Below are 19969 nucleotides of genomic sequence, written 5' to 3' on the forward strand. Positions count from 1 at the left end.
AAACAAGAAACGAATAAAATCATACACAAAATGTTTTGTTTCCAACTTTTGTATAATTAGATTTACTTCCCATTCATATTCAGTGTTATAGAAGACCATTTCAGATGGAAACCATTTTTGTGGAATATTTTCCTTTAAAAAAATAGAGTTGAAATAGTTTTATCGCTATTGTTTTTTGGTGATAGCTTAATATCAGTAGACCGTGCAAAAATTTCAATTTTATTCTACTAAGTAATGAGATATTGCCTAAACAGAAAGTGGTAAGTTATCCTGTATATCCTGTATATAAATATTTAATATTTTCAACAAATATTTGCTAACGCTATAACCAACGCAAATATCAGTAATTTTAGAACTATTATTCCTTTGACAAATATATACAGAGTGCTTCAGATAACTTAAACTTGAATACTGTACATATTTCGATTTTTAAATTCTACATGTAATTATAGATAAAATAGCTATACCATATCCTATACCTAAACCCATTAGTTTTTGAGTTATTAGCGACATATTTCAAAAATGATTAAATTAATAAATTGGGCCACAGGATGAATAGAATGGAATAATATAATGGTAGGATGATTATGATTATTTTACCCCAGTGAAGGTTACAAGACAAAGTAAAAAAGTATTAAATAATCATTCTAAAAATAATAAAATTATATTATATATTAAAACAAATATCAATAATTATTATCTAGGTTAGTATATCACGAAAAATGATTTTCACCAATAAATATAAAGTTTTATATTGAAATTCTGGATTCATGTTTAATACTTATTAAAAAACTAATATTTTTCCAATACGTATAAAGTAGAATAAATTGAAATTTCGAGGACATACACAGTGAGGTCGTAAATCGCTGCTGCTTTTACTGGAACTGAATTTCAGCACAGTCTATTTTATTGGCAAGAGATGCATGGAAAACATTTTGAACAATTAATTAATCATAAGAAAAGAGTAAAATCACACAAAAAATGATTTGCTCCCAACTTTTGTATAATTAATTCTGTTGTTTCTTGGTGATGCTTAATATTTGTAGAATAAAACCGTGTAAAAATATTCTACTAGGTAATGAGATAATGCCTTAACAGAAAGTGGTGTGTCATCCTGTATACTATAAATATCCGATATTTTCAATAAATATTTGTTATCGCTATAACCAACGCAACACAGCTGCTTTTAAAATTTAATTAGTATTCGTGCTTTTGTCTCCCCCACTCTACTTAATTTAATTAGAGAGCGTTTAATTCGACAATTGGCTCACCTTTCGGGGAGGAAATCTAGGTGATCAGCGCTCATCTCGGCATTAAATCCCTCGCCCGAATTTTTTCAATTACCGGACTCGAATTGCCGTCATTACAAACAGTTGTTGACCATTAAAATGGAGAGGCATTGTTCAGTTCCAGAACGAATAAAGGCTTAACAAAATTAAGAAATTAGTCCGAAGCGGCGTGCCACTTTCAAAAACAGATTTCGCCTTTAGTCTTATTTAAATTTTAATAGCCGAAGCTCGCGCAACTTTCCGCGAGCGGTTTTATGTTTTTCAAGGGGGGAAATAAGATTTAGGAAGTGTAGATAAAGTCAAAATGAATAAGTTATAATCGGTTTAGTTAAAATTTAAAACAAACCCCGCAGTTTGTTTTCCGCAGTGTTTCGTTCCGGTTTCCGGCTGACTGTACCAGACGGAACAAAGCCGTTTATCAAATATTTAAAGTATGTGTCTAAATTGTATCGTTCGAACAATGTAGTGGATTTAGTGCGGCAAGTGGATGAGCTAAGGTCCCGTTTAATTGGGTAAAATTTTCGATTGGGTCCCCGCGGGTAATTTCGGCACAGGGCCCCGCACACAAAGTCGGTTCGGCAGGCGCGCACCCATAAAACCGGGAATGGAGTATATTACTGCGGGGCGGCAGTTACTTCGCACGGCAAGGTTTACGAGCTATGCAAATGGCAGTTTGACATCGATTCGGAAAGATATAGCGATATTATGTGCAATGTAACAATACTGTGTTGCAGATACACGGCAGGGCGGGTTGGCCCTTTTGCGCCGGGCACATTCGGAAAATACGAGCCGAATATTTACGAGCGGGTAGATTTTACATGAAATTTAATATTCGTTTTGCCTTTGCCGCCGCCAAGTTATGTAACCGCTGATACGGTCGCAGGGACACTAAATTAACTGCGGCTCGCACGCCCACCGGCGAATATCGCCGACAAAAAAATTGTTTGACTAATTTTAACAATCCATCTTCACGAGAGATTTCGTCTATTTAATTAAAATTCAAGGAACAATATTTAATGGTAATTTTCATATGGCACAAAATAATTCTAGAACATGCTAAACGTTTTATCAGAAGTTGACATAAAAACTAATGATGGACTAGTCCTAAATGTTATTTTTTTCACATTACAAAAATAAAATCATGTTATCTCTAGAGATAAACATATTATGGTTAGTAAACTAATACACAAAGAGACTACTTGACGTTTTAAATATGTATTCTTTGTAATATATTGTGTGAATTTTATTGTTAGACTATTTTGAGAACAAACAAATCGCCTTTCATGAATAAAACCATGTAAATAAGTTTATAACTGTACATATTTGCTCAAAATTTATCACTTTTGTCAACAAATACGATTCTCTAAATAATTTTATTCATAAATACGTTGACAAATCTCTTAAACAAATAGCATAAATGAATAAAAGTCTTACTTAAGTAAATTCTTACCAACATTTGATTAATATACGTTAAATAAATCAATTTAATTGTCTTGTCTGGGAAAACTTTATCAAAAATAACTTTAAAGCTTTCTAACCAGTAAATATACCTTTTAACTACTAATAAATAATTTGTTCGATTATTATTATTATTTTCTGAGTAGCAATTTAATAATTTAACAGGTTGTAAGATGTTTAAATATCAGTAATTTTAGAACTATTATTCCTATGACAAATCTTTTAAACAAAAAGCATAAATTAATAAGTCGTACTTATGTAAATTCATTACATTTGATTAATATATGTTAAATAAATCAATTTGATTGTCTTGTCTTTGAAACTTCATCAAAAAATAATTTCAAAGCTTTATAACCAGTAAATGTACCTTTTATCTTCTAATAAGAATTTGTTCAATTATTATTATTTATAATATCAAGTTGTAACAGGTTTAAATATTAGTAATTTTAGAATTCAACTAACTTAAACAACATAAATACTATATTTTTCTATCTATACCATGTCCTATACCTAAACCCATTAGTTTCTGGACATGGTATAGTCCTATACCTAAACCCATTAGTTTCTGAGTTATTATTTTTTTCCAAAAATTTTGACAGAATGGTCTAACTAAAATGTCTGTGAAACCATCAATTTTGATGCTATAAAGTTAATTTATTTTTTACGTACGCATTCATCCTATAAAGAAACCTTATTGGTACTCCCAAAGTTTATACAGGGTCTTCGTTATCTACGTTTAACTTTGTTCACCTTAAGTCACTAATAACTTTATTATTTTTAACAGACCATGCGATATGCCATACTATCAGTACACATAGGAAAAGACTGTTTAAATTTATTATAGATTTATTTATAACTTCAGTAAAAACTTTTCTATCCCAATTTATAAGCAAAAAATATGTAACTATATATATAACCAAGTTTCAATCAAAATCTTTCCACATTGTGATAAAGTTTACGTCTATCATTATGCGAATAATTTACAATTATTTAGATAATAGATAATAAAACGAAAAAAAAAAAATAATATCACGAAAAGTCTTGACGTAAATTTAAATTAATTTAACCTTATTGTGCCACTTGGATTAAAACAAAAAGACCCATAACGCACAATGAAGGTTTCAATACAATAACCAAACCCAAAGAGCGCAACCAAGAGACAAAAGGGCTCCAGAAGTTCGAGCTGAAAAAGAACACGACAACGTTAACAAGGCAAGCTTGGCTATGTTCATTTTCAATATTCCATCGAGTTAATAAAGCATTGTTTAGCAAATTGAACTGGTTTTATTGTTTCGAAAGCCCCATAAACATCTCGCACTCCCGCACCGCCGGTTGTTTTCTATGGCCCTATCGTCGAAATTACATTTAATCCATCAAATTCGAGCCGGAAAACAACCGAACAACCGTGGGTGTAACGTATCAACTCCGAACTCCAGTCTCATCCACTTAGGATTATCGATTAAGTGTGTACGTTGTTGATGTGTGTTATTGTTCGAGATTAATCGAAAACAAACCCGATTGTGAGAAACTTTCGAGTTGTAGCAGCCAAATTGCAGCCCAATCACTGAGGGTGACGAGCCAACGCGATGCAGTAATTACAGGAATTCGATTGTTGTGGCTAAGTTCCATTGAAATCGAATGCAGATTGTTCAAAGTTAAAGTTAGAAATTCGGACATGTATAAAACGCAAAGGTGCTAACTACCAAACTAACACAGAAATCTGAATCCGTCCCGAGAGGATAGCACGTGAACGAACGGCGAAGTGTATATCGGGAACATGTATTGATTCGGTCTGCGAAATTACAATGTGGAAAATGTTTTAGAGCATTTTATGAGCGGTTTAGCGGAAGGTGGATATTCTATTATTAAGTTTGAATCGCTCTCGGCGTTCTCCTTCGAAATTTTACGACCAATAAAGCGACTACAATTTGAAACACACTCCGGTCATGACGGTCAGAGTGCAATAAAAATTAAACGGGAGAAATTACAGATTATGGGCCAGTTTTTAAACGGATAAAATATTTACATCAATTTCCACCCCAGAATATTTTACCCATCACATCCATTTAAAGATATAAAGTATATATTTCTTCGAAGAAATTTCGTTTTTTCTTAAAACGGAAAAAAAATAATTCTATCTATAAAATAATAATTGTATATAGTGTCCCAAATTGTCAGTCTTTAGATGGTACGTGTATGTCCAGAGCAAATAGAAAAAAAGTGATTGAAGGTCAATGTTTATAAAACGTTGTTTGTCATAACCTACATGATGGCCTTAACAGTTTCTGAAAAAAATTATAAGAATTTATATTTTGTTCTCTTAAAAGGTAAAAGCCTTAAAAAATTTATCACCCAAAATAAAATCTCCATAAGATCAATTCAAGAGTTTTTTGATGCATTTTTTGTGATTCTCAATGTAAGGTTAGAAAATAGATAAAATTATATTTTTTTACATTCAATTACTCACCCAGAAAAACGATATCCGCAAGATTATGGCACTTACCATGAAAATATGATAATGTGAATTTATTGTATGTATATTAAAAACAAGTATATGAAAATTATAAGCCGAATATATATTGATATTGTAACTGAATAGAATATATTAAATAATTAGAAATGAAAGAATATTATTAACTTACGTTTAACAATAGATTTTTGTGTCTGCAATAGTTTTAAATGTCGTCTATTTTTCCTCTACAATTTAGAAATGTTCCCTTGACAAGCCATTATCTATTTCAATGTATTCAAATATGGGTAAGACTTCTGGTGAATAATTGCAAAAAATATATGACTTATTTGAATCCTATGGGAAAATTTAAATTACAAAACCTGTAAATTATTATTAGGGGACGGTTATTGGAAGAATACAATATTCATTTTAGTTTCCAGTTCGGCAGGTTTTAGCAATTTCGTTCGTTTAAAATTTGTAGTAAATAAATTGAATATTTTCCTTGGAACAAAATGTTATTCCATTCGTATTAGAACATCCTATTGGACAAAGAATGCATAAAACGGAACAAGAATCGAAACGATGGCTGCGCAAACTTTTTACGACGGTATTCGCAGCATTTTCCCTATTTGCTAAAGTAACAGTGATAAGGCCCTATTTAGGAAAGAAAAAGAGATCGGCTTTGCATATTGTCGTCGAGACAAATGATTGCCAAATAAAAGGAAATAAAACCAGTAAACCAGGAAAGGAGCCGAATTAAAGATAAAGGGAATATATTCTCTGGCAACATGAAATAAGACATGTTGGCATCGACAAATCGTACCATTATTTTTTTGATTTGCTTCCATGTATTTATACGTGAATCCGGATCAAACGTTGTTAAGTTAATTATGTGTAGAACAAACTGAATTTTATTATTATTCAGTGTTAATTAACATTTCCTTCACAAATCACAATTAATTAAGTTCGTTTAAAACCAGATGACAAAATTAGTTTCATTAACACCACATTTGATTGAGTTACTCCGTGATTTCTTCACTTATATTACCAGAACTAGCTGCGCTCAAATCTAATTATAAAATACATAAAAATAAATAAATTGCAGTTAATAATATGCATAGCATATTATTAAAATTTGTAAAACGAATAAATAATATACATGAATGTCACGGTGCGTCCGAAATTTGAATATGTAAATTCGCGACTGTAAATTTATAATTTTTGCTCAACTCAAAATTATGTTAAACCTGATGAATGTAGGTCAAATATAACCTCTTGTGAACTCCATAAACTTACACGGTGGTCACAAAAAATTTTTTCCAGTCAAACTAAATTATTCCCCGTAATTAAAATCGTAAATATTGATATGTCCGCAAGATATAAACAATGCAAGAGATTAATTAAACGCCACTTACCGAATAATGAGCAGCAGCCGTTTATAAATAGGCGCATAATAGTTGCGGATGGCGCGCCGTCGACACACACGCAATTAAAACGGATCGCATGGGTTTGGTGCGGTTGCGATTTAACAAAATCGAAATTTGTTGTTAATTTTTACACCACCCAGCACCGAGACATCCATGCTGATTTTCAAACTGGTGTGCGCGCATGCGTCAACAACATCTGCGATGGATTTATATGGAAAATGATCGCAGATTATGAGTATTTTCCATACTGAATAATGGAGGACGTTGCGGCGAAAAACCTTTCCCAACTTCCCCTGAAACTAGGCAACCAAATTACAGAGCACTAAAATTAGTTGCCTATTTAAATGATTTCATATTTGAACATTGCACATTTTTTTTAATTATTTAAATAGTTATTAATTAGTTACATGGCAATAAATTTATTTAATTTTTTTTCTGAATTAATACAATCAAAAAAGTAAATTTGATACTTTTAATCCTATATGAAATTAATCTAGTTGCTTTGGAAAATTGTTATTTGTTAATTAGTTAAACAAAACGTTTGACAGGTTAACGACGGCGATGAATCTCAAGTAAGTTTTTACATATTCCATAATAATTTTTTAGATTTTATACGAAAGTTTTGGCTTAACTTGCTTAATATTAAGAATTAAGAAATAAAACACTGGTTGCATAAAAAATATGTGTAATTTAAAATAAAAACAAATCACGGCAGTAATTCCTTTTGTAACAAAGGGCGAATTTACAAATAGATACAAAAAAGTATTTAAAATTAGTACAATCTGCAAAGAATCTTTATTATTAGAAGTAAACTAATGTAAATCAATCCACCAGCATTTCATAAAGAAATTAGTTCTCACATAAATTATTCAAGGATTAAAAATGCAATACACAAATAAAATGATACATACAGTCCTTCAATTTTCTGTGATTGTGTTAACAATAAGTAAAAGTTATTAACAATAATAGGATTTAAAGATTCAAAATTTAAAAGTACAGATTACTTAGTTGACAAGAATTTAAAAAAGTTAATCCAGACAGTCACCAGTTTAAATCTAAATCATTCGATACATCAGTCTTTGATAAGTGTACAATGTATACTGAATTCATCAAATTCTCGTCATTCAGAAATTCAATACTCCAACACTAAACAACGCGCAACTAAATGTCCATATCTGTGCAACTATCTAAATTGTCTATATCAATTTCATCAATTTGATGTTGATCAGGCACACAGTTAGCATTGTTATTCACATTCTCGTCGATGTTTCTGTTGTTCTCTTCCCTACGGTAGAGTCCTAAAATTTTTGGTGGAGGTTGCCACAATACCAGAGCGGTGCACGGCCGTTGCACTTTGTCCAAAAGGCATTGGGGCAAAATACTATCGGATTTCAGTTTACGCATTTCTTCGCACATGTACAATCTTTGTTCTTTCGCGCTCTCCGTTTCCGTTGATGATGACGCCGTTTCTGAGCTGATGTGTAGTTTTGCCATGTGTTCGGCCATTTTTTCCTCTGTTATGTGCTGTTTGCATTGTTGTGGCCTAAAGGAAAAACAATAAATGTTGCCAATTAGTCACAATATTCTGGTGGTGGTATTAATTTGTATTACAATATATTGTTTAAACTCTAGTAATGATTTAACTAAAAAATTCTTTATACACTAAAGAATTATGATTACATTTTTAATAAACTTTCACTTATGTGAACAGAATTGTTCCTTTATGTAAGGAATTTTTTTTTTATATTTTTATAGCACAAGTTTCTTCATCAAATGTGAAATTTCATGTTGACTTATGCAGCCAAATTGTTCAAATAATAATACTGATTGCTTAGTCTTATTAGAATAGTTTTTTTCATCCACATATTAAAAATATTACATTAATGTTTTGGTCTGATTTTGCCCTTAAGATCTTTAATCATTGTAGCCATTTTAAGAATTAAAAATTCTGATTGTTGATTCTTATCAGACAATATTAATTTACAAAAATTTTCACAATAAACACACAATTGCATCATAGTCAAATAAGGCCAGTTTTTTGCAAATCTCTAAATAAAGTTTTATTGAACATGTTTTTTTATTAACTACGAAAAAACCTTATGTTTAATAAACCAGCTAATCCAACTGCAGCAATTTAAACCATTTTATAACTTACGGAGGTGAATCTGTTTTTCGTTTACACCTCAAGCTGGTCGTCGTGGTGCCAAAGGAGCTGCCTATTTGAAATGGAAATTGGACCACTTGTTGTGTCGGTGGCTGTGTGTTGAACTGAAATGATCCTAAACCAGTCTCAGATCTAGGACAATTGTGGACCTGGGTAAATTGAAAGGTGTAAGGGTTGACGAACGATGGATTTTGTCGTACATCAGGCCAATTAAGGTTTTGGGAGTTCGGCGGCGGCGGATAGGTCTCATATCCGAATACGGATTGAGGATTTTGTAGGTTAGGATCACCTGTCATATTATTAGGAAACATACAACTGGTTTACGGTTGATTCGACGAACTGAACACTGTTTGTGGATAATTAGATGGTGAAATTGTTGAGGATCGAAGGAGTTCAGTGTTGGAACGTTGGTTTCGCGCTGAAATTGAATTTTGTTTACTACACTGTCACTTTTGGATGATCGTGTGTGTCGCTTTAACGGTGGCCTATAATTGTACTAAGGGAATCAGCTGTTTGCCGGCTCTAGAGATTTCTAGAATTTTCTAGTGAATCCTCGCTAAATTTATTTATAAAAATAAATATACAGTGGATATTTTAAAATTAGTATATTACATACATTAAACGACTTAAAGAATTTTTCTACGTAAATATTTATTAATAAATTTTAATTTTACTCAAATATAAGTTCAGCGCTACAGCGCATGCTCATGCGCCCCCCTAAAATACTATTTGCGGGCGCTGCGCCATTTCTTTTTCGTTTGTTCGTCGACGTGGAAACCTCGTCGCCATGACGTAAGTTTTGTGTTCTTAATTTTTCACAGCCATCTTCAACATTTTCAAACTTTTCATTTACCACCAATAACAATTAGTTATCATTTGTACGATTTGTGTGTATATTTTTGTATTAAATTGTTTTTTTAATGTACAGGTCAAAAGTATCCCGTGACACGTTCTACGAGTGCGTTAACGCCGTTTTGGATCACTCGAAAGAAAAGAAGAGGAACTTTTTGGAGACCGTGGAAATCCAAATCGGTCTGAAGAATTATGATCCCCAGAAGGACAAGCGTTTCAGCGGCACCGTCAAGTATGTTACACCTGACTAGAACTGCTTTTAGGTTATGTCCTTGTGTTACGATTATTTTAAATTACGGCCTGAAGACAGTTCTGGAATGTCAGGAAGTCCCCTTAAGAAGAAGGGGACGGACCTGCACCCAGGGTCTTTAATAAACTGGGGAGATCTTGACAGTTTTTTTAAATTGTCATTATCGACCAATTAATATAGGTTCTTGTACGTGCTATGATCGTCATCGCTGTTTCTAACGAAAGTGGTGAGTCAGATATGGCATGGTCGACATATTTATGTTACGTTCTGCAAGGATTCAGGGTTTTCGAGCCTATTAAATGACTTGTAAATTTAATCTTAGCCTTGCTAGATCAATTGTGTCAGTCCTTCAACTTTGTGGTGCTTCAAGTCACTGAGGTTGAGACTGACACAAACACGTTTTACCTTTGCCCGTAAATTTGAGCCCCATTAATTTACTTTTCAACAGTGAATCCTTATGACAATTTTCCCTTATAGACTAAAGCACATTCCAAGGCCAAAGATGCAAGTATGTGTGCTTGGTGACCAACAGCATTGTGATGAAGCCAAAGCCAACAATGTTCCCTTCATGGATGTTGAAGCCCTGAAAAAATTGAACAAGAACAAGAAACTTGTCAAGAAATTGGCTAAGAAGTATGATGCTTTCCTTGCCTCTGAGGCTCTCATCAAACAGATCCCAAGATTGTTGGGTCCCGGTCTCAACAAGGCTGGCAAGTTCCCTGGTCTTTTGACCCATCAGGAATCTATGACTCAGAAGATTGATGAAGTTAAGGCCACCATCAAGTTCCAGATGAAGAAGGTATGTTCTTTTTTCTGTTTTTTAACATTTTTTGCATCATTAAGCCAACAGTTTAATGTATTTCCTATTTTTATTGTATGGAATAATGATGCTAAATTATTTGCATTGATAACTACCGCTTTTACTAGGGTAACTGTGGCTTTAAACTTTGCAAACAGTACAATTTTATTCATGAGTTATTTTATGAAAGCTCTGCAGTTACATAAATTTAAAATATATCATTTTTTTATTAGGTATTGTGCCTTTCTGTGGCTGTTGGTCACGTGGACATGAGCGTGGATGAGCTTGTACAAAACGTGCATCTCGCCATCAACTTCTTGGTGTCTCTGTTGAAGAAGCACTGGCAAAACGTTAGGTCCCTGCATGTGAAATCATCTATGGGACCACCACAAAGATTGTATTAATTTACATTTTATACTATAACTTACGTACATTATCTGTATGTATGTAAATAGACGTTTAAATACAAATTTTTGATTAATTTGCTTGCTCCTAAACCTATGAAAATGTTGATCTAAATCACTTGGATGCTATTAAAATATATATATTAAGACGTGTAATCTGGGTTGCCTAATCATATAGCTTATAAATTGAGGAAACACTTGAAATTTAATATAAATCCCTTTGTTTTTTCAAAAGTGCTCTTGCACTACGAGCTTTGCCTTTGATTTTCCGCAAAACCTTGATGAAAACTCGCTTTCAAATACAAATATGAATATAGGCTTAATGGTTTTGACACAATAAAAGGAAAAGGCAATTTGGAGTGTTTAAGAGTCAAAGGAAAAACGGGTCTGTGGGCGGTCTTGGAAAACAACAGGAGGCGGCGAATTGTTGAACACCTTTAAAAAAATTCTGGCTCTATTCTGATTCATATACACATGTAAGATCAGTAACACCTGAAATTGAAGTTAAAACATACTTATGTGTCCTCAAAAATCTTATGACTTATTCATATCCATAAATAGATTTAATACACGCATTGAAAGTATGTTTACAAACATACTCGTATCTAAATGAAAGCAAATATTGAATGTGTATAGATTCATCAATACTGCAAATAAAAATTTTTAAATTGGCAATTTACAAACGACCACCTCATTAATATGACACAAATTCAAATCATATTTTATTGTACCCGTGATGATTAATATTCTCATGATATTTACATAAACTGTTTCTTTGTCAGAACGAAATTCCTTGTCGCAATTACTTCCAAGAAAGTATGGGAATTGCGTTAAATGCAGAAAGAAATTAATCGCAAATATTTGCTTTCTTTTCTGCAGCTTAATTACTTCTTTCCATAATTTCGGCGGGATTATTGTTTGTAATTGAATTTCCAAAGTGCGAGTTGCAGACAAATTTACATAAGAAAGGATGAATCTGTTTAGATAAATGTTTTCTTACGGTGATCTGAAAGTGACGAACCAGTAACTGACTCAAGTCATTAATTGTAATACCATATTTATATTAGAGTTGTGACTATATAGTATTTTTATATCAAAAGTAATGTTATAAGGACATAATGAAATACCTAATTTTTATTTCATTATTTCATGATGTTGAGACGTGATGTTGAAGTAATAACCATAAAATTAAGTTTTCTAAACAAAATTACTGTACTATTAACCGACTATTGTACCTTCAAATTCGTTCCTTAATAAATTTCATATTATAAATCATTTAAGTAAAATTATTTATCAAGACTTAGTTCCAATTAACCTAAAAATCGTCTCATTCTTTTAACGATAATACGTTGCCATTATATTGAAGGAAAGTGTAATATTCCATCTATTTTGTATTTAATACGGCGTCATAATTAAATATTTTTAACATGGTCTGTGATTCGAATGAACTATTCACTTGCTCACTTTCGAACCGGAATGGAAGTGTTAAGAAGAGACAAGTAGAACAAACCAATTTGATCTACATTCGTTTTTCAACTACCATCGAAAAGGAAAGTGTACACTGTGCTCCAGCATTTACATTTTATTCTTCCTAATTGAGATTTTTTTCTAATAATCCGTAAAATTCTTAATTGATTTTATTGATTGTTGGGTAACAATGTTAATTAATTACGGAAACTGTTTATTTTTATGCGTATAGTACTGTTATGTGTCATATCCGAAGTTAATGGAAATTATTAGAGTGTCTGGTTAATAAATAATAACATAAATAAACAAATCAGATTTCTTGGTAGTGTTCAGTCAGGATTTCACAAATATCATGGTCAACACAAATAATTAGAAGTTAATTATGGTATTTCTAAATGTTGTTTTCAACACGTTTTCTTAAATTCCCAATTTAATTGTTGACAATTATTATGCGTTTGTGCAATTCGCCTTCATGTTATAAATCTGTCTCTTTTAAGACCCACATTTTATTCATTAATGTTAAGTGTGGTGTTTTTGATGTCATAAAAATAAAACATTTATTTAGTCCTGAACTCTGTGTGATGTCAGAATTATTTATATCGACTTTCACGCAAATGACCGTAAGGTCCCATTATTTAACAATCCTTATAACTTCTGAAATTACAGAATCTTATTCATTAATTTTTTCACAGAACGACATTATTACAGTGTCCTAGATTTCTGTGAAATAAACGCCCGAATATCGGGTTACGCAACGATCGCAGTTCTTATTTCCATGTTTCAATCTTATTTGGAACTTATCAATTTACAAATAAATGGAAATCAATTTTCGCCAATTTTGTTTTCTTTGTTCGTCGTATAGAATACCTACACATGCAATAAGAAGTAATTTCGTTAAATACGGCCAGTAATTTATGTTAGTATATCATGATTTCATTTGTGTATGCACAATTTCTATGCATTTACATTTAACTTACATAATGCAATGCAATAACTTCAGTAAACCGAATAGAATTACTTCGAAGTAATCAAAACTTGGTTTCGTACTTTTTGTTACACGACGAATGCGTTTACAAACTCTTGATAGTTACTAGTCGTACATCTCAATTGTCAAAAATCATAAAAGAAAAGTTGTTATTGAATGTGAGCGTACACTCATTTCAAACCTTTCAAAAAGATTGCTGATGATAAACCAGAATAATTACTTCCTCGTAACCAACACCACGAAATCGTTTTAATAGGAAAACTTGAATCAATAGTATCTCCTAAATTAGTGTGAAATTACTACCTGAAAACTTTCAAACATAATTATGAAAATTTGATCAGCAAAATCGACGGGGATTTTCCTTCGGTTTTCACTTTATTAAACTGCTCCGGAATGACGTAACATTATGGAGTTAACGTTAACAGAGGACCGTAATAATTTTAATGCATAATAAAAACATAATATACCGGTAAACAATTTCAGGCAGTTATCTCTATTCACAAGTCAATACCCCGTCATGATTCGTTGATTAATACTGCCTGGAAAATATAACTTTACGGAAGTTACTCCGGTAATAACAATAGTGCATCAGGAAACTGATCGTCTCATCTTTCAGCTTCCCAAATTTTTCATTCAATGCTTTTTTCCATTTTTCACTGACTTCGCAAAATACGAACGTTTAGAAACAGTAGGAAATTCGAAACAATGAGACCACTTGAAGTCTGTGGTAAAAATTTTCTAAAATTAAACAGTGATGAATATCGAACAGAACAATAGGAACAGTTTGATTGGGAAACTGGAAGTTTGATTGTGTGCCGCAATTAACGGCATTGGCCGTATCATTGTTTGGAAATCAACGTATTTAAAATCTGATTTCGCCGTGGAAAATTCTCTCAGTAAAAACCGCATAAATTGCAATTTTTGCTTTTTTGCTGTCAACCCCCGGCCAATTTTATTTCCAATCTATGGGTGGGCGGATAAGTTTCCAGGAATTTTAGTTATTAACGAAGGAAAAAAGAATGCCGATAACATTTATGGAATTCAAATCCCATGTGAGTTTTCTTGGGACGAACGGACAAAATAACATGTCTAGCTTTTTCATGTTATTCCGCCGACAACACGGATCAATATACTTAAATATATGCAATTAAAATCGAATACAACCACAAAGAGCAACAATGAAATGGAAACTCATCAAACACTAATAACATTTTAAATCCCACCACAATTAAACCGACGTGTACAAATCAATAGGTGAAACTAAGTCGAAACATTACCAAAACCATCGCGAAAACAATGAAATCGAAATTACGCCCATGCGTTTCACGCCTAATTTTAATGACGGTGCTACAGTTAAGTAATAAAAATTTGAACTAATCGCCCTGACTGTATAATTACTCGCAAACACACATGCGTTGCGTAATTAAAATTTTGCACCGCCCGAATACAAATCCGGGTGAGCCGATTATTATTAGTTAAAATAAAAACGCGCCCCACAATTCCGAGACAATGACCTTTGGTTAGGCGTTGGGCATGGCAAAAATATACGCCCCAAGGTGTACCCCGAAACGGCGACTGTATCTTTAAAACGCAATTAGAAATTAGTATGGCAATAAAAAATGAGAAAGTACCGAAATGGTTGTAATTTGCGGAATGCTCAAAGGTCTCTTATCAACAAGAATTGACTAATCCAGATCTGTCAATCATTTTGAATAAATTTTAAATTAATACCCTGCGATCATAAGGCAATTAAATTGTTTTTGGGTGTTTCATTAAAAATTGAATTAATACTGTCTCCAATTAATATTTATAATATAACTAAGAAAAAATAATGAAAAGCATTTGAAAAATAAAATTTGATTTAGAATAAAATTTAAGATAAAAATTGTGAAATTTAATAATAAAATGTGATAAAATAATTAATATAAAAAACCTTTCTTAATTTTATAAATTTATTGCATTTCAATTAATATTAGTCTGTTAAATATTATTATTATAGCTAATAGTTCTTATATAGAAAGATAATTGAGACAATCCAAAATGATGTTACTAAAAATAGTTTCTCTCAGTAAGAGACAACAGAAAGTTAAAAACGACATTTTAACTAGTTGAAACTAACATAAGTTAATGATATAAACACTAATTAAAAATAAAATCGATTTCTTTACTAATTATATACTTTTATAATCCGTTCATCTCAAATTACAGTGAAAGACTCCATTCATTTCAGCCGGTATATTCAATGAATTCTAAATATTTTAATAGTTGTTTATATAATTTTAATTATAATAATTTGGCTCTTATCTAAGCTATATTAAAAAACTTATAGTATAATTTTGCGTTATATCAAGCAAAAATCTTTAGTGGAATTTTAATAGATTTTCATAAACAAACTTGAATTTTATGTAAAATGCTCCATTATGTATCGAAACTTTATTACGTGTTTTAATTATAAAATAAAATTTTTTAATTTTTTATATAAAAGTATACAAAACAGTGTGGAAATTGTGTCAAGAATAAATTGTTATTCGTGATCCCTATCACAATGTCCAAATTAAGCTTTTTGTCATAATTAAATTGCTTTGCATTGTTTCTTTTTAGTTTCTGACAAATTTTCCTAACAACTTATTGTTACAAAATAACTTTAAAATAAAAAATCTTTAAAATTAACATAAGATTTATGTAAGTTTTTGAATCTTTCATTTAATTTAGTGAAATTGGACGTTCACCATCTGTTTCGATCCCTACATTGATAAATTGATATTGAAACAGATAAATTGTTTCTAAAAATAAAAGCCTTTTAATTTCTTCCTCAATCTTGTATGTGTAAGTAAATTTAATTCAACATTGGATTCCATACAATTAAATTAATTACAATGAATCGTTTCAAGAAGATCAATATAATAAAAATGTTTGCTAAGTCCTCATTTAATGCAGATTAAATTTATGGAACATTTGAAGAAATCTAAAATAGAATACATGTGACTAAAGGGCGTGTAAAGCATGACTGTAAAGTACCACCAACGGAGAAAGGCGACCACCGAAGATTGCCCGGTATAAAAGCCACCGGTCGTCTGTAAAATTCAACATTCAACTCCAAACAAGAACCACAGGCGTGTAACAAAATCATCAACATGAAATTTCTTGCTGTGAGTATTTGTTAGGTTTAGTGACGTTATGGCCAATCAGTGTATCGTGCTTTGTGCAGTGAAATTCAGGATCCAAGGACTAAAACAGGATTGTTATTCCATTTAGTACAGTACTTTCTGGTAAATTGTTTCTAGAGGTTTGAATAGTTGGTTTGACACGGGGTGTTCATCCTGTTTTGGTATCTTACCCAAATTTTATTGCCAAGTACAAAGAATTTTTAATTTTAAAAACATTATAAAAAATACATTTCGACATTATTTGGTGTAAAATATATATTTTTATTTTTTGTAATATTTTTTTTTAATTTATGTTTAACTTAATATTTTGTTTTTTTGTATTTCTTTTATTTATATTTCTTTGATATTTTTAATCGCTGAGTCAAAATCCATTATTATATTGCTTCTGACTTTCTATTTATTGTTTTGTTCACAATAGGCCATTTTGAAGAAAAACTCGTTCAAATAATAATTAATACTGAAGCTCGTCTAATGCATGAAAACAACCGGAAATGTTACAATTTCTTTTTCCATTCAATCTGTTTTTGGTAACTTGCGTGCAACAATGTAATTATCATCCTTTTGACTAATCATAATTTCACTTTACATTTTCTAATGCACTGTTACCAAAGAGCAAATAATTATTATTCATAATTGCGTATTGCATGCTCTGATTTTATTTAAATAATGCTTTGTAATCATTTAATTTAATTTAAATCAGTTTCGTAAAAATTAAATTAAACAAGTATATGTAATTATAATAAATTGAATTTAATACACATTATTTAGCAAAAATCAATATGCTAATAATATTTATTTTAATCCATTAAATTTATAAACAATTTACCATAAATAACTAATAAATTACCAAAAGCACATTTATAATAATCGTATTATGCCACATTAATAATTAATGTTTTTGGAATAATGGAAATGATGAGTGTTCGATTGTTATGTTAATTATTATTGTATTTATATATTTTGTAAAATTGTTAATGTAGAAACGGCATATTTTCTAATAATATCTCTTGGGAAAACATCTGTTATTGGTTTAGATGAATGTCAACATCTTTCCCCATTAAAACGAGTAAAGAATGGCGATAAAAACGTTCTAAATTTTCTTTTTCAGTTCTCAGTACTTGTGCTCGGTGCCGTTGTAGCAGCCAAGGAGGGGAATGTCCAAGAAAAACGTGGAATCGCGCCAACCGCACAAATCTACAGCAAGCAACTATTGCAGGCACAACAGCAATATACTCCCCAAGTCGAATATGAAACCCAACCCCAACAAACAGCCAAAATCGCCATCCCAACTGTACAAAAAGTAAGTTAATCTTAAGTGTCCCACCCAGAACGTGGTAACTAGGTGAATTTTTTTAAAATTCTAATTTCACACGCGGTTCTAAACAATTTCTAGATATATTGAAGAGATGGAGCAACTCATAAATAAATTTATTTCCCGTCGGATTTCGTTTGTTCAATGAATACAGATAAATATTCGATCGGATGTACAAAATAAAATGTTAAATAGCCGATCTCATTGTTAATGCGAACCAGTTACTTTCACTGGAACGTTGAAAAGGAAAATACGGATTTGTAACGGGAGAAACAAGGTGAATGTCACTTGCTAAGATATGTCTTTATGCTCCCGGCTGAATTTCGTTTCTGGTACGTTTCCTCGTCATCTGGTCTATAAATTTTATCATAAATATTATGTAAATCTTTGCAGATTTTTATTATTCGTCGAGAGATTTATACGGCTTTGATAAACGCCCCTTTGTAGTCTTTTATGTTAATTTTTTAATATAAATGAAATTTTACTGGCTAATTAAAAATGATAAAGCCCTGAGGAGGCTGTACATGTTAGAGTGTAAATAATTCGGGCACATTTATTTAAAAAAGGACTTTGTGAAGTAGAGATACTTTTTTTAAAAGTTTTTACATGTATTGTTAATTTTAGTTAATTAATTAAAAAGTCAAGAATTGTTAAAATATTGTTGGAGGAACAAGAAGTCTTAATAAAGATAAAAAAAATTGATCAAAATAATTTCTAAACATAAAAATAAGTAATATTCTTCATATTTAAGAAATGATGTTATGAATACTAATTGGTAAAATTTGCGGGGATCTGATTTCTTTAGATGAAATTTTTCTACATAGTGATGAAGCAAATGGGCACTTAAACGCGTCTCCCTTTGGTGTAATAATAATACATCTTGTCTGGCGTTGGTATATGTGCGGACATGAACCGGGGAGCTTCATAAAGGAATCATTATGCAAGTAAACGTTTGGATGGTGTAATCAAGATTACATATCACGACAACCGTGATTATGAATGTACTTAAAAACGAGATATGAGTATTATCAAAATTAGCAGGCACCCGTTACTTGGTTACTCGGTTTCTGGCCTGTGGGAACACTGTTGACTTAATGCTTTTCATTTCTTTGTACCTGCCATTGCGAACAAAATGCCGACACCATTCTAATTTTTATTTAAACTGTAATTCAACATTTTTGTACATTAAAAGACTTTTATTTAATTTTTCAGTTTGCTTCTGCCCCACAAGTAGCTGTAGCACCTCACTACTCTTCAGCCGCTGAAGTATCTTCCTTCAGCTATTCCAGTCCAATCGTCCAGTACAACAACTTGGGTCTTTTGAACCAAATAGCTGGAAACTTGGGTAAAACCGCCTCCCTTCAAGCTTCCGCCCCAGCTTCAGCACCGGCCCATTACTCCGCCTCCCCAGTACAATACTCAGCTGCTCCACAGAAATTCGCCTACACTCAACCAGCCCCAGTACAATACCAACCACAAGTACAAAAAGTATTCGCTCAACAACCCGTAGCTTACACTCAAGCTGCTGCTAAAGTTGTACCACAACAAGTTGCCTATTCAGCTGCTCCACAAGTAACCTATGCTACTGCCCCACAGCCACAATACCAACAGTACCAAGTCGCTCAGCAATACCAAGTAGCACAAGCAGCTCCTCAATACCAGATTGCTCAAGCCGCTCCACAATACCAACAAGCTCAGCAGTACCAAGCTGCTCACTCCGTACCTCAGGCAGTCTATTCTGCGGCCCCACAATACTACAACGCCGCTCCACAGTTGGTGCAATCTAAATACGTTCAACCTGGCGTAACTTATGCCCATTAAATATTTTAATTTATTCCTGCATCTGTTGTAAATATTTTCCTGTTACAGAACAATATGTATTGTTGAATATGCTTTAATAAATATATTTTTTTTATTAAATTCAAGTAGTGCTTGGTTTATTG

At 31.9% G+C, this 19969-nt stretch overlaps 4 protein-coding genes across 10 annotated transcripts in view; 2 read left to right on the forward strand and 2 right to left on the reverse strand.

The window, feature by feature from the left end:
• Positions 1-6822, reverse strand: part of LOC109609423 (uncharacterized protein CG43867) — a 119261-nt gene extending 112439 nt beyond the window's left edge. For all 7 annotated transcript variants that reach the window (XM_020026082.2, XM_049970124.1, XM_049970128.1 and 4 more), the window contains exon 1: positions 6615-6822. The gene's annotated coding sequence lies outside the window, so the exon portion shown is untranslated. The remainder of the gene's footprint in view (positions 1-6614) is intronic.
• Positions 6823-7294: 472 nt separating this feature from the next.
• LOC109609402 (uncharacterized) lies at positions 7295-9275 on the reverse strand. Its single transcript, XM_020026063.2, has 2 exons — positions 8782-9275; positions 7295-8169 (listed from the first exon to the last, which is right to left on the reverse strand). The coding sequence occupies exons 1-2, from the start codon at positions 9099-9101 to the stop codon at positions 7788-7790; spliced, it is 702 nt and encodes a 233-aa protein (XP_019881622.1). The 5' UTR covers positions 9102-9275; the 3' UTR covers positions 7295-7787.
• A 206-nt stretch (positions 9276-9481) lies between these two features.
• LOC109609388 (60S ribosomal protein L10a) lies at positions 9482-11161 on the forward strand. The gene is made up of 4 exons (XM_020026048.2): positions 9482-9582; positions 9719-9874; positions 10370-10691; positions 10925-11161. The coding sequence occupies exons 1-4, from the start codon at positions 9578-9580 to the stop codon at positions 11093-11095; spliced, it is 654 nt and encodes a 217-aa protein (XP_019881607.1). The 5' UTR covers positions 9482-9577; the 3' UTR covers positions 11096-11161.
• A 5449-nt stretch (positions 11162-16610) lies between these two features.
• On the forward strand, positions 16611-19945 carry LOC109609401 (cuticle protein 16.5). The gene is made up of 3 exons (XM_020026062.2): positions 16611-16696; positions 17823-18014; positions 19239-19945. Exons 1-3 carry the CDS (start codon positions 16682-16684, stop codon positions 19845-19847), a joined length of 816 nt encoding a protein of 271 aa, XP_019881621.1. The 5' UTR covers positions 16611-16681; the 3' UTR covers positions 19848-19945.
• The last annotated feature ends 24 nt before the right edge of the window (positions 19946-19969 follow it).

Source organism: Aethina tumida, chromosome 7 (genome assembly GCF_024364675.1).
Source record: "Aethina tumida isolate Nest 87 chromosome 7, icAetTumi1.1, whole genome shotgun sequence".
Classification (NCBI taxonomy): domain Eukaryota; kingdom Metazoa; phylum Arthropoda; class Insecta; order Coleoptera; family Nitidulidae; genus Aethina; species Aethina tumida.

What these genes read in the sequence shown, in the direction of transcription:
- LOC109609388 (XM_020026048.2), top strand. An exon ending in CGTTTCAGCGGCACCGTCAA is followed by an intron (nt 9,875 to 10,369) that starts GTATGTTACACC and finishes TTTCCCTTATAG; the next exon opens with ACTAAAGCACATTCCAAGGC. An exon ending in TCAAGTTCCAGATGAAGAAG is followed by an intron (nt 10,692 to 10,924) that starts GTATGTTCTTTT and finishes TTTTTTTATTAG; the next exon opens with GTATTGTGCCTTTCTGTGGC.
- LOC109609401 (XM_020026062.2), top strand. An exon ending in CCATCCCAACTGTACAAAAA is followed by an intron (nt 18,015 to 19,238) that starts GTAAGTTAATCT and finishes TTAATTTTTCAG; the next exon opens with TTTGCTTCTGCCCCACAAGT.
- LOC109609402 (XM_020026063.2), bottom strand. Translation starts at nt 9,101, where the DNA reads ATGTTTCCTAATAATATGACAGGTGATCCTAACCTACAAAATCCTCAA. An exon ending in CGAAAAACAGATTCACCTCC is followed by an intron (nt 8,170 to 8,781) that starts GTAAGTTATAAA and finishes TTTTTCCTTTAG; the next exon opens with GCCACAACAATGCAAACAGC.